We start from the raw sequence: 12521 nt of genomic DNA, 5'->3' as shown, positions 1-12521 counted from the left end.
TCTATGTATCTCTTTGTATCTATGACTCGGTGGGCTGAAGGGCCTGCTTCCGTACTGTATCTCCAAACTAAAGTAAACTGCAGATAGACATAAAATGCTGGAGTAACTCAGCGGGACAGGCAGCATCTCTGGATCAATGGAATGGGTGACGTTTCGGGTCGAGACCCTACTACAGATGATCTAAAGATGCTGCCTGTCGTGCTAGGTTACTCCAGCGTTTTGTGTCTGTCTTCGGTATAAACCAGCATCTGCAGTTCCTTCCTAAACTGACCTGCATGTGCCCTGCCCGGGCCCACTCGGAGGCGAGTGTGCAGCATTCCGCGTTACTGAACGTTCCCGTGTCTGCTTCCCTCCCGCCCGCAGGGATCGTGCTTCAGCATCAGGAGGACATCAAGAGGATGGACGCGCTGCGGGGACAGATCGGAGACGACTGGCTCCTCTACCAGCGCTATCTGCACGGGCCCGGCGAGGGCACGGGGACGGGCACGAGGCCGGAGTCGGGCTCGCCGTCCAACGGCTCCTCGCCCAAGGACGAGGCCGACGCCACCACCACCACCAGCGGCAGAGTGATCCCCGGCAGCGGCAGCTCGGGCAACGGCTCGGGGGAGTCACCGGACCCCGGCAGGGGAGGGGAGCAGGAGGTCACCCTCACCGCCACTCTGCCCCTGGACCAGGGCGAGGGCACCTCCTCCGGCTACCTGGCCACCGAGGATGGGCCCTACGCCGACGAGTCCATCACCATCATGGAACAGAGCCAAGAGGAACCCGTGAGAGGTGACGTATGTATGTGCGAATACATGTATGTGCAAATGCATGTGTGTGGGAATGTATGTATGTGCGAATGCATGTATGTGGGAATGTAGGTATGTGGGAATGTATGTATGTGCGAATGCATGTATGTGCGAATGCATGTATGTGGGAATGCATGTATGTGCGAATGCATGTATGTACGAATGCATGTATGTGTGAATGCATGTATGTGGGAATGTAAGAAAATCCCCCTCCCACTCCCAGTCTGACCTTTCTGTCATGGGCCTCCTCCAGTGCCATAGCGAGGCCCACCGGAAATTGGAGGAACAGCACCTCATATTTCGCCTGGGCAGTTTGCAGCCCAGCGGTATGAACATTGACTTCTCCAACTTTAGATAGTTCCTCTGTCCCTCTCTTCCCTCCTCCTTCCCAGATCTCCCTCTGTCTTCCTGTCTCCACCTATATCCTTCCTTTGTCCCGCCCCCCTGACATCAGTCTGAAGAAGGGTCTCGACCCGAAACGTCGCCCATTCCTTCTCTCCCGAGATGCTGCCTGACCTGCTGAGTTACTCCAGCATTTTGTGAATGGATGAATGAATGTATGTGTGAATGAATGAAGGAATGAATGAAGGAATGAATGAATGAATGAATGAATGAATGATACATTATTGTCACATGTGACAAGTCACAGTGATATTTGTTTTACATACGCACGGTATGCAAAGAGTCACTACATAAAGGGCGCCGACAAAGTAACAAAGGTATTCCATGTTACACTAACTGTTTTTAAGACGCTCCACTTGTGTTCCCCCTTAGTTCTCGGTGGTCCCCCCACGCCGGGTCCTCCTTCGTTCAAATGTCCCTTGTATTGTCATTCAAAAACCAGAGGGCAAAGGTTTAAAGTCTGAAGAAGGGTCTCCACCGGAAACGTCACCCATTCCTTCTCTCCAGAGATGCTGCCTGACCCGCTGAGTTACTCCAGCACTCTGTGAAACGTCACCTATCCATGTTCTCCACAGATGCTGCCTGACCCGCTGAGTTACGCCAGCACTGTGTGAAACGTCACCTATCCATGTTCTCCACAGATGCTGCCTGACCCGCTGAGTTACTCCAGCACTCTGTGAAACGTCACCTATCCGTGTTCTCCACAGATGCTGCCTGACCCGCTGAGTTACTCCAGCACTCTGTGAAACGTCACCTATCCGTGTTCTCCACAGATGCTGCCTGACCCGCTGAGTTACTCCAGCACTCTGTGAAACGTCACCTATCCATGTTCTCCACAGATGCTGCCTGACCCGCTGAGTTACGCCAGCACTGTGTGAAACGTCACCTATCCATGTTCTCCACAGATGCTGCCTGACCCGCTGAGTTACTCCAGCGCTGTGTGTCTACCTCCGATTTAAACCAGCATCTGCTGTTCTTTGTCTCCCTACACATTGTTTCCACGCGGTCTCTCTAAACTGAATGAAACTGAGCGCTGCTGTCTTTCCGCGCCACAGACGTGTGCCAGCCTTTCATCGTGGGCCGGGCGGTGGAGGGGCAGCGCTGCCCGGAGGACAGCTGGATATTTCTGCGGGTGACTGAGAGGGAGCTGCTGGAGGTGGACCTGATGAACGCCGATGTGTTGGAGAGGCTGGAGCTGAGCGCACTGACTGCCGTCCACGCCGCCCAGGAGCTCTGGGAGGTGAGTCACACCTCAACAGATCACAAGTCCTAGGAGCAGAACCAGGCCATGAGGGCGTGCAGCGTAGGTTCACCAGGTTAATTCCCGGAATGGCGGGACTGTCATATGTTGAAAGAGTGGAGCGACTAGGCTTGTATACACTGGAATTTAGAAGGATGAGAGGTGATCTTATCGAAACGTATAAGATTATTAAGGGGTTGGACACGTTAGAGGCAGGAAACGTTCCCAATGTTGGAGTCCAGAACCAGGGGCCACAGTTTAAGAATAAGGGGTAGGCCATTTAGAACTGAGATGAGGAAAAACCTTTTCATTCGGAGAGTTGTGAATCTGTGGAATTCTCTGCCTCAGAAGGCAGTGGAGGCCAATTCTCTGAATGCATTCAAGAGAGAGCTAGATAGAGCTCTTTAGGATAGCGGAGTCAGGGGGTATGGGGAGAAGGCAGGAACAGGGTACTGATTGAGAATGATCAGCCATGATCACATTGAATGGCGGTGCTGGCTCGAAGGGCCGAATGGCCTCCTCCTGCACCTATTGTCTATTGAGGCAGCAGCTCTCGGTCACTTCCTCTGACTCGCGCCTGGACCACGGCCCCACAGATGAGCACCAGGCACCGGGTTTTGCAGACCATGTCTGATCTTATGGCTTGCGGTGAGTAATTGTGCGTGTTGGTTTTTTTTCGGCAGAGCAGGGCCCAGCCTCTGTCGACGGTGGCGTGCAGCTTCAGTTACATCCGCAGGGACAAGCGCAGGAGGAAGTACGTCATGATGGACACCGACCCACAGGAGGCTTCGCAGGTGAGCGGCAACCAACGGAGAAGGTTTACTTTTAGTTTAGAGATACAGTGCGGAAACAAGCCCTGCGGCTCACCGAGTCCACGCCCGCCCACCAGCGATCCCCTAACACTACACTACACGGGGCGGACACGGTGGCGCGGCTGTAGAGTTGCCGTCTTACAGCGCTTGCAGCGCCGGATACCCGGGTTCCATCCCGACTACGGGTGCTGTCCGTACGGAGTTTGTACGTTCTCCCCGTGACCTGCATGGGTTTTCTCCGAGATCTTCGGCTTCCTCCTACACTCCAAAGACGTGCAGGTTTGTAGGTTAATAGGCTATGTGTGTGCGTAAAATTGTCCCTAGTGTGTGTAGGATAGTGTTAGTGTGCGGGGATCGCTGGTCGGTGCGGATTCAGTGGGCCGAAGGGCCTGTTTCCGCACTGTATCTCTAAACACACTAGAGACAATTTACAATTTTACCAAAGTCAATTAACCTACAAACCTGTACGTCTGTACGCTGTTGGGCAAGTTCAGAACCAGCGGCCACAGTCTTAGAATAAAGGGGAGGCCATTTAAAACTGAGGTGAGAAAAAACTTTTTCACCCAGAGAGTTGTGAATTTGTGGAATTCTCTGCCACAGAGGGCAGTGGAAGCCAAATCACTGGATGGATTTGAGAAAGAGTTAGATAGAGCTCTAGGGGGTAGTGGAATCAAGGGATATGGGGAGAAGGCAGGCACGGGTTACTGATTGTGGATGATCAGCCATGATCACAATGAATGGCGGTGCTGGCTCGATGGGCCGAATGGCCTCTCCTGCACATATTGTCTATGTTTCTGGGAAGGGGGGAGGGGATAGAGAGGGGAAACAGGGACTATCTGAAGTTAGAGAAGTCAATGTTCAAACCGCTGGGGTGTAATCTTCCCTACGTCACCCAAGATGGATTCAACAATGGCTGAATGGGAGATACCAGAGGGTAATGGTTAACAATTGTATCTCAGGTTGGAGACCAGTGTCTAGTGGAGTGCCCCAAGGATCTGTGTTGGGTCCACTGTTGTTTGTCATTTACATTAATGATCTGGATGATGGTGTGGCAAATTGGATTAGTAAATATGCAGATGATACTAAGATAGGTGGAGTAGTTGATAGTGAGGTAGATTTTGAAAGTCTACAGAGAGACTTGGGCCTTTTGGAAGGGTGGGCTGAAAGATGGCAGATGGAGTTTAATGCTGATAAGTGTGAGGTGCTGCATTTTGGTAGGACAAATCAAAATAGGACGTACAGGGTAAATGGTAGGGAATTGAGGAATGCAGTGGAACAGAGGGATCTGGGAATAACTGTGCATTGTTCCCTGAAGGTGGAATCTCATGTGGATAGGGTGGTGAAGAAGGCGTTTGGTATGCTTGCCTTTATAAATCAGAGCATCGAGTATAGAAGTTGGGATGTAATGTTGAAATTGTACAGGGCATTGGTGAGGCCGAATCTGGAGTATGGTGTGCAGTTCTGGTCGCCAAATTATAGGAAGGATGTCGACAAAATGGAGAGGGTACAGAGGAGATTTACTAGAATGTTGCCTGGGTTTCAGCACTTAGGCTACAGAGAGAGGTTGAACAGGTTGGGTCTTTATTCTTTGGAGCGTAGAAGGTTGAGGGAGGACTTGATAGAGGTTTTTAAAATTTTGAGAGGGACGGACAGAGTTGACGTGGGTAGGCTTTTCCCTTTGAGAGTGGGGAAGATTCCAACAAGGGGACATAGCTTCAGAATTGAGGGACAAAGGTTTAGGGGTAACATGAGGGGGAACTTCTTTACTCAGAGGGTTGTGGCTGTATGGAATGGGCTTCCGGTGGAAGTGGTGGAGGCTGGCTCGATTTTATTATTTAAGAGTAAATTGGATAGGTATATGGATAGGAGGGGATTGGAGGGTTATGGTCTGAGTGCAGGTAGATGAGACTAGGTCAGGGAGAATGGTCGGCGTGGACTGGTAGGGCCGGACAGGCCTGTTTTCATGCTGTAGTTGTTATATGTTATATGTTATATGTTATTCCTTCTCTCCAGAGATGCTGCCTGACCCGCTGAGTTACTCCAGCATTTTGTGTCCACCTTCCCTGCAGCTTTTTGCAGTTTTGGGCAAACCAAGCTGAGATGCTAGTGTGCAGGATGATTGCTGGTCGGCATAGACCTGGTGGGCCGAATGGCCTGTTTCTACGCAGTATCACGAAAGTCTAAAGGAAAGTGTAGATCGAGTCGATGGTGGGTAGTCTTGTCTGTGTGATGAACTGGGCTACATCTACAACTTAGTTTAGTTTATAAATATAGCGTGCAAACAGGCCCTTCGGCCCACCGAGTCCGCGCCGACCAGCGATCCCCGCACATTAACACTATCCTGTACACACTGGGGACAATTTTTACATTTACCAAGCCAATTAACCTACAAACCTGCACGTCTTTGGAGGGCGGGAGGAAACTGAAGATCTCGGAGAAAACCCACGCAGGTCACGGGGAGAACGTACAAACTCCGTACAGACAGCGCCCGTGGTCGGGATGGAACCCGGGTGTCCGGCGCTGTGAGGCAGCAACTCTACCGCTGCGCCACCGTGCTGCCCTTGCTTAACTCTCTGTACATTTTCCGTGGCCTTGGCAGACCAGGCCGCGATGCAGCCGGCTAGGATTGCCTTCTCCGCACACACTGACCTGTCTGCTCCTTGCCATTTCAGACCCTGATGAAGATCCTGACGGAAGCCCTGGAGGCCAGGCCAGCGACGGAGCAGCTGCCCTTCTCCAGGCTTCAATGCCTGAGGTGCCGGCATGAGTTTGAGCAGGACCCGGAGACCAGACGCTTCCCCGAGAGTCCGACCGTTGGACACGAGAGCTGCCTGGAGCACCCAGAGAGTGAGTGACCCTTCACTGTGCTGCCCCTCCCCCTGAGAACAGGAGCCGTGCCTCCATAACCATCGGGGTAGGATTCGAGGGTCTGAGCTACAGGGGGAGGTTGATACCGGGCCTACAGTGTCTGGGCCTACAGTGTCCGGGCCTACAGTGTCCGGGCCTACAGCGTCCGGGCCTAAAAGCGTCCGGGCCTACACTGTCCGGGCCTACAGCGTCCGGGCCTACGGCGGCCCCCCCAGGCCTAATACGGGACAAGGGCAGTCCCGTACGGGACAAACCAATTTAGCCCAAAATACGGGATGTCCCAGCTAATACAGGACAGTTGGCAACCCTAAGTCAAGGACCAGAGGTCATAGCCTCGGAATTAAAGGGGGCTCTTTTAGAAAGAAGGTGAGGAGGAACTTGTTTAGTCAGAGGGCGGTGAATCTGTGGAACTCATTGCCACAGAGGGCTGTGGAGGCCAAGGCAGTGGATATTTTTAAGGCAGAGATAGACAAATCTCTGGTGTCAAAGGTTTTGGGGAGAAGGCAGGAGAATGGGGTTAGGAGGCAGAGATCAGCCCTGTTTGAATGGCGGGGTAGACTCGATGGGCTGAATGGCCTAATTTTACTCCTATAACTTGTGAGTAGGCTGGTTCTCTATTCCTTGGAGCACAGGAGGATGAGGGAAGATCTTATAGAGGTGTATAAAATCATGAGAGGAATAGATCGGGTAGATGCACAGAGTCTCTAACCCAGGGTAGGAGTATCGAGAACCAGAGGACATAGGTTCAAGGTGAAGGAGAAAAGATTTAATAGGAATCTCAGGGGTAACATTTTCACATAAAGGGTGGTGGGTGCATAGAACCAGCTGCTAGAGGAGGTAGTTGAGGCAGGGGACTATTCCAACGTTTCAGAAACAGACAGGTACATGGATAGGACAGGTTTGGACGGATATGGGCCAAACGTGGGCAGGTGGAACTAGTGTTGGTTGGTTGGTGTGGGCAAGTTGGACCAAAGGGCTTGTTTCCACACTGTATGACTAGATGTAGAATTAGGCTATTCGGCCCATCGGGTCTACTCCGCCATTCGATCATGGTGAGCCAGTGATCGTGCGTTGTGTGCATTGTCTTGTGACTTATCAGATCTGGGGAGGTGGAATTCACAGAGTCATAGAGTCACAGAGTGACACAGTGTGGAAACAGGCCCTTCACAGTGATGCACAATAGACAATAGACAATAGGTGCAGGAGGAGGCCATTCAGCCCTTCGAGCCAGCACCGCCATTCAATGCGATCATGGCTGATCACTCTCAATCAGTACCCCGTTCCTGCCTTCTCCCCATACCCCCTCACTCCGCTATCCTTAAGAGCTCTATCCAGCTCTCTCTTCAAAGCATCCAACGAACTGGCCTCCACTGCCTTCTGAGGCAGAGAATTCCACACCTTCACCACTCTCTGACTGAAAAAGTTCTTCCTCATCTCCGTTCTAAATGGCCTACCCCTTATTCTTAAACTGTGGCCCCTTGTTCTGGACTCCCCCAACATTGGGAACATGTTTCCTGCCTCTAATGTGTCCAATCCCCTAATTATCTTATATGTTTCAATAAGATCCCCCCTCATCCTTCTAAATTCCAGTGTATACAAGCCTAATTGCTCCAGCCTTTCAACATACGACAGTCCCGCCATTCCGGGAATTAACCTAGTGAACCTACACTGCACGCCCTCAATAGCAAGAATATCCTTCCTCAAATTTGGAGACCAAAACTGCACACAGTACTCCAGGTGCGGTCTCACCAGGGCCCGGTACAACTGTAGAAGGACCTCACATGCAGTGTGGAAACAGGCCCTTCGGCCCAACTCGCCCACACCGGCCAACAATGTCCCAGCTGTCCTAGTCACACTTGGCTGCACTTGGCCCGTAACCCTCCAAACCTGTCCTATCCATGTACCTGTCCAACTGTTTCTTAAATGATGGGATAGTCCCAGCCTCAACTACCTCCTCTGGCGGCTCGTTCCATACACCCACCACCCTCTGTGTGGAAAAGTTACCCCTCGGATTCCTATTAAAGCTTTTCCCCTTCACCATGAACCTATGTCCTCTGGTCCTCGATTCCCCTGCTCCGGGCAAGAGATCTCCACTCATCTTCCTGCGCTCCATGGAATAGAGACCCAGCCTGCTCAACCTCTCCCTGTAGCTCACACCCTCTAGTCCTGGCAACGTCCACGTGTCACTGGGACCTTAAACCAGGCCAGACTTCCGCAGGTTGTTGCGTGGAGTCCAGTGACAGGGACTCAGACCGCCGCTCTGCAGTACTGGATGATGCCACCAGGTGGTGGTAGCTCACCGTCTCCAGCCTTGTTGCAAGGGCTTTAACTTTAGTTTTGGAAGGAACTCAATACTTACTGAACTAAGTGCAAAAACAAAAGAATTTCACTGTAACTTGTGGAAATCTAAACTAAGCTGAAACCCAGTCTGAAGAAGGGTCTCGACCCGAAACGTCACCCATTCCTTCACTCCAGAGATGCTGCCTGACCCGCTGAGTTTTTTTAGATTTTCTTTTAGAGATACAGCGCGGAAACAGGCCCTTCGGCCCACCGGGTCCGCGCCGACCAGCGACCCCCGCACACTAACACTATCCTACACACACTAGGGACAATTTTTACATTTACACCAAGCCAATTAACCTACAAACCTGCACGTCTTTGGAGTGTGGGGGGAAACCAAAGATCACGGAGAAAACCCACGCAGGTCACGGGTAGAACGTACAAACTCCGTACAGACGGCGCCCGTAGTCGGGATGGAACCCGGGTCTCCGGCGCTGCATTCGCTGTAAGGCGGCAACTCTACTGCTGCGCCACCGTGCCGCACAGTTACTCCAGCTTTTTGTGCCTACCTTCGGTTTAAACCAGTATCTGCAGTTCCTAGGCAGACACAAAATGCTGGAGTAACTCAGTGGGTCAGGCAGCATCTCGGGAGAGTGGGTGACGTTTCGGGTCGAGACCCTTCTTCAGACTGATGTTAGTGGAGGGGGCTGGACAAAGTCGGCCCGGTGGCGCAGCGGTAGAGTTGCCGCCTTACAGCGAATGCAGCGCCGGAGATTCGGGTTCAATCCTGACTACGGGCGCCGTCTGTACGGAGTTTGTACGTTCTCCCCGTGACCTGCGTGGGTTTTCTCCGAGATCTTCGGTTTCCTCCCAAACTCCAAAGACGTGCAGGTTTGTAGGTTAATTGGCTGGGCAAATGTAAAAATTGTTCCTAGTGGGTGTAGGATAGTGTTAATGTGCGGGGATCGCTGGGCGGCGCGGACCTGATGGGCCGAAGGGCCTGTTTCTGCGCTGTATCTCTAAATCTAAAAAGAAAAGATAGAATGTAGTCGGAGGCAGGAAGACTAGTGGGAGAACTGGGAAGGGGGAGGGGATAGAGAGGGCAAGCAGGGACTACCTGAAGTTAGAGAAGTCAATGTTCATACCGCTGGGGTGTAAACTACCCAAGCAAAATATGAGGTGCTGTTCCTCCAATTTGCGCTGGGCCTCACTCTGACAACAGAGGAGGCCCAGGACATAAATGTCAGACTGGGAGTGGGAGGGGGGAGTTGAAGTGCTGAGCCACCGGGAGATCAGGTTGGTTGAGACGGACTGAGCGGAGGTGTTCAGCGGAAGGATCGCCGAGCCTGCCCCTGGTCTCGCCGATGTAGAGCCGCTCATCTGCAGTTCCGACCTCCACTAAACTGGAACCTTTGCCTCCCGCAGGCGAGGCAGTGTTGCCCGCCTGCCCCAGGTGCACCAGTGACCACGTCGTCATCCGGCCGAGCCCAGCGGAGATGCGCACCAGCACGCCCGTCCCTCTGGAAGGGAGGGCCTCCGGAGAGGACCCGGACACCGAGCCCAGCGGCAGCCTGAAGGTGCGGCGCGCGGCGTGATTCCCGGGGTCTTCCCGTCGGGAGCGGGGATCCACTGGGATTGGGAGGAGAGAGGTCATGGAGTGGCAGAGAACGGGGCGGTCGCGGTGGCGCAGCCAGCGGTAGAGTTGCCGCCTCACAGCGAATGCAGCGCCGGAGACCCGGGTTCCATCCCGACTACGGGCGCCGTCTGTACGGAGTTTGTACGTTCTCCCCGTGACCTGCGTGGGTTTTCTCCGACATCTTCGGTTTCCTCCCACACTCCAAAGACGTGCAGGTTTGTCGGTTAATTGGCTTGGTAAGTGTTTAAAAGAAATGTCCCTCGTGGGTGTAGGATAGTGTTAATGTGCGGGGATCGCTGGGCGGCGCGGATCCGGTGGGCCGAAAGGGCCTGTTTCCGTGCTGTGTCTCTAAACTAAACTAAGAACGGAAATTGGCCCACCATCTTAGTCATACAATGAGTCGTACCCTTTTCGTACAAATGGAACAAGAAACAGTTAGACAGGTACATGTATAGGACAGGCTTGGAGGGATATGGACCAAATGCTCTTGTAGCTGGGACATGTTGGCAAGTTGGGCCTAAGGGCCTATTTCCACACTGTATCACTCTTTGACTGTGACTCGTACTGCATGGAAACAGGCCCTTCGGCACGACTTGCCCACACCGACCAACATGTCCCATCCATACTGGTCCCACCTGCCTGCGTTTGGCTCGTATCGCACCAAACCAACCTATTCTGTGCCACTCAGCTTGCTCCAGTGCTCACCACAATATTCAACCTCTGCTTGGCCAAGTCCGTGGTCCCTGCATGCTTCAAAAGATCCATCATCGTACTGGTGCCAAAGGATGCCTCTCCAGCTTGTTTGAATGGCTACCGACCGGTGGCCCTCACCTCGAGAGGCTGATCAAGAAGCACATCTGCGCCCTCCTTCCTCGCAATATGGACCCACTACAGTTCACATACCGTCCGAACAGGTCCACGGATGATGCGGTCTCCCAGGTTCTGCAGACCGCTCTCTCTCATCTGGACAGCCAGGGGGGCTATGTGAGGATGCTGTTCATTGACTTTAGTTCAGCTTTCAACACAATAGTCCCCACCAGACTGGCTGAGAAGCTGTTGGAACTGTGGCTTAACACTCCCCTGTGTGCCTGGGTCCTGGACTTTCTCACCGCCAGGCCCCAAGTGGTCAGGATGGGGAGACATGCATCTAACCCCCTCACCCTGAACACAGGATCCCCCCAGGGTTGCGTCCTTAGCCCCCTACTGTACTCCCTGTACACACATGACTGTGGGGCCAGGTTCAGCTCCAACTCCATCATCAAGTTTGCTGATGACACTGTGGTGGTGGGCCGGATCTCCAACAACGATGAGAAGGCCTACCGGGAGGAGGTGGCTGATCTGGCACTCTGGTGTCAGGACAATAGCCTCCTCTTGAATGTCACTAAAACGAAGGAGCTGATTGTGGACTTTAGAAGGGCTCAACATCCAAGGACGTACACGCCACTGAAGATAAATGGGTCTATTGTGGATAGGGTGAGCAGCTTTAAATACCTGGGAGTCCGCATCGCAGAGGATCTGACGTGGGCAACACACATTGCCGCACTGGTGAGTAAGGCAAGGCAGCGCCTTTACCACCTTAGACAACTGAGGAAATTCAGAGTGTCTCTGAGGATCCTTCATTGCTTCTACTCTGGGGCTGTAGAGAGCATCCTGCCCTGCAACATCACAATCTGGTTTGGGAACAGCTCTGCCCAGGACAGGATGGCCCTGCAGAGAGTAGTGCGTTCGGCAGAACGCACCATGGGAACTACACTCGCCCCCCTGCAGGACCTATACATCAGGAGGTGCAGATCCAGAGCCAGCAACATTATGGGGGACCCCTACTACCCCAGCAACGGACTGTTCCAGCTGCTACGGTCAGGCAAACGCCTCCGCTGTCACTCTGTGAAAACGGAGAGGATGAGACGGAGTTTCTTCCCACAGGCCATCAGGACTGTTAACTCTCATATCACCAGGGACTCATTTAATTTACTGTATTAATTTATTTTTTGTGTTAAAAAAAAATGTCTATTGTGTTTTGTAGTTTAGCACAATCCGCAGGCGTGGCTACTTTCATTTCACTGCACAACTTGTGTATGTGTTTGACAAATAAACTTGACTTGACTTGACTATACACGTACCTGTCTAAACGTTTCTTAAACGTTGCCATAGTACCCGCTTCAACTACCTCCTCCGGCAGCTCATTCCTTACACCCACCAATCTTTGTGTAAAGAAAAAGTTGCCGCTTGGGTTCCTGTTCCCTCTTTCTCTCCTCACCTTAAACCGATGTCCTCTGGTTCATGATTTCCCGACTCTGGACAAGAGACTCTGTGCGTTTACCCGATCTATTCCTCCTACTTTTGTACACCTCGCCTTAGTTTAGAATTTAGTTTAGAGATACAGCGCGGAAACAAGCCCTTTGGCCCACCGAGTCCACGCCGATCATCAATCACCCCAACACTGGTTCCACCCTGTACATCAGCGTCAATTTTACACCAAGCCAATTAACCTA

General features: G+C 52.5%; 1 protein-coding gene across 3 annotated transcripts in view; it reads left to right on the top strand.

Annotated features, from left to right (window-relative positions):
• Positions 1 to 12521, top strand: part of stk11ip (serine/threonine kinase 11 interacting protein) — a 111236-nt gene that overhangs the window by 45073 nt on the left and 53642 nt on the right. For all 3 annotated transcript variants that reach the window (XM_078403253.1, XM_078403251.1, XM_078403252.1), the window contains 5 exons: positions 364 to 774; positions 2249 to 2433; positions 3117 to 3227; positions 5918 to 6092; positions 9819 to 9970. In XM_078403253.1, coding sequence (XP_078259379.1) covers positions 364 to 774; positions 2249 to 2433; positions 3117 to 3227; positions 5918 to 6092; positions 9819 to 9970 — 1034 coding nt within the window. The remainder of the gene's footprint in view (positions 1 to 363; positions 775 to 2248; positions 2434 to 3116; positions 3228 to 5917; positions 6093 to 9818; positions 9971 to 12521) is intronic.

The sequence above is a fragment of the Rhinoraja longicauda genome, chromosome 8 (genome assembly GCF_053455715.1).
Source record: "Rhinoraja longicauda isolate Sanriku21f chromosome 8, sRhiLon1.1, whole genome shotgun sequence".
NCBI classification, from domain to species: domain Eukaryota; kingdom Metazoa; phylum Chordata; class Chondrichthyes; order Rajiformes; family Arhynchobatidae; genus Rhinoraja; species Rhinoraja longicauda.
The sequence above is the reverse complement of the archived record's forward strand: the minus strand, read 5'-3'. Positions and strand labels throughout refer to the sequence as shown.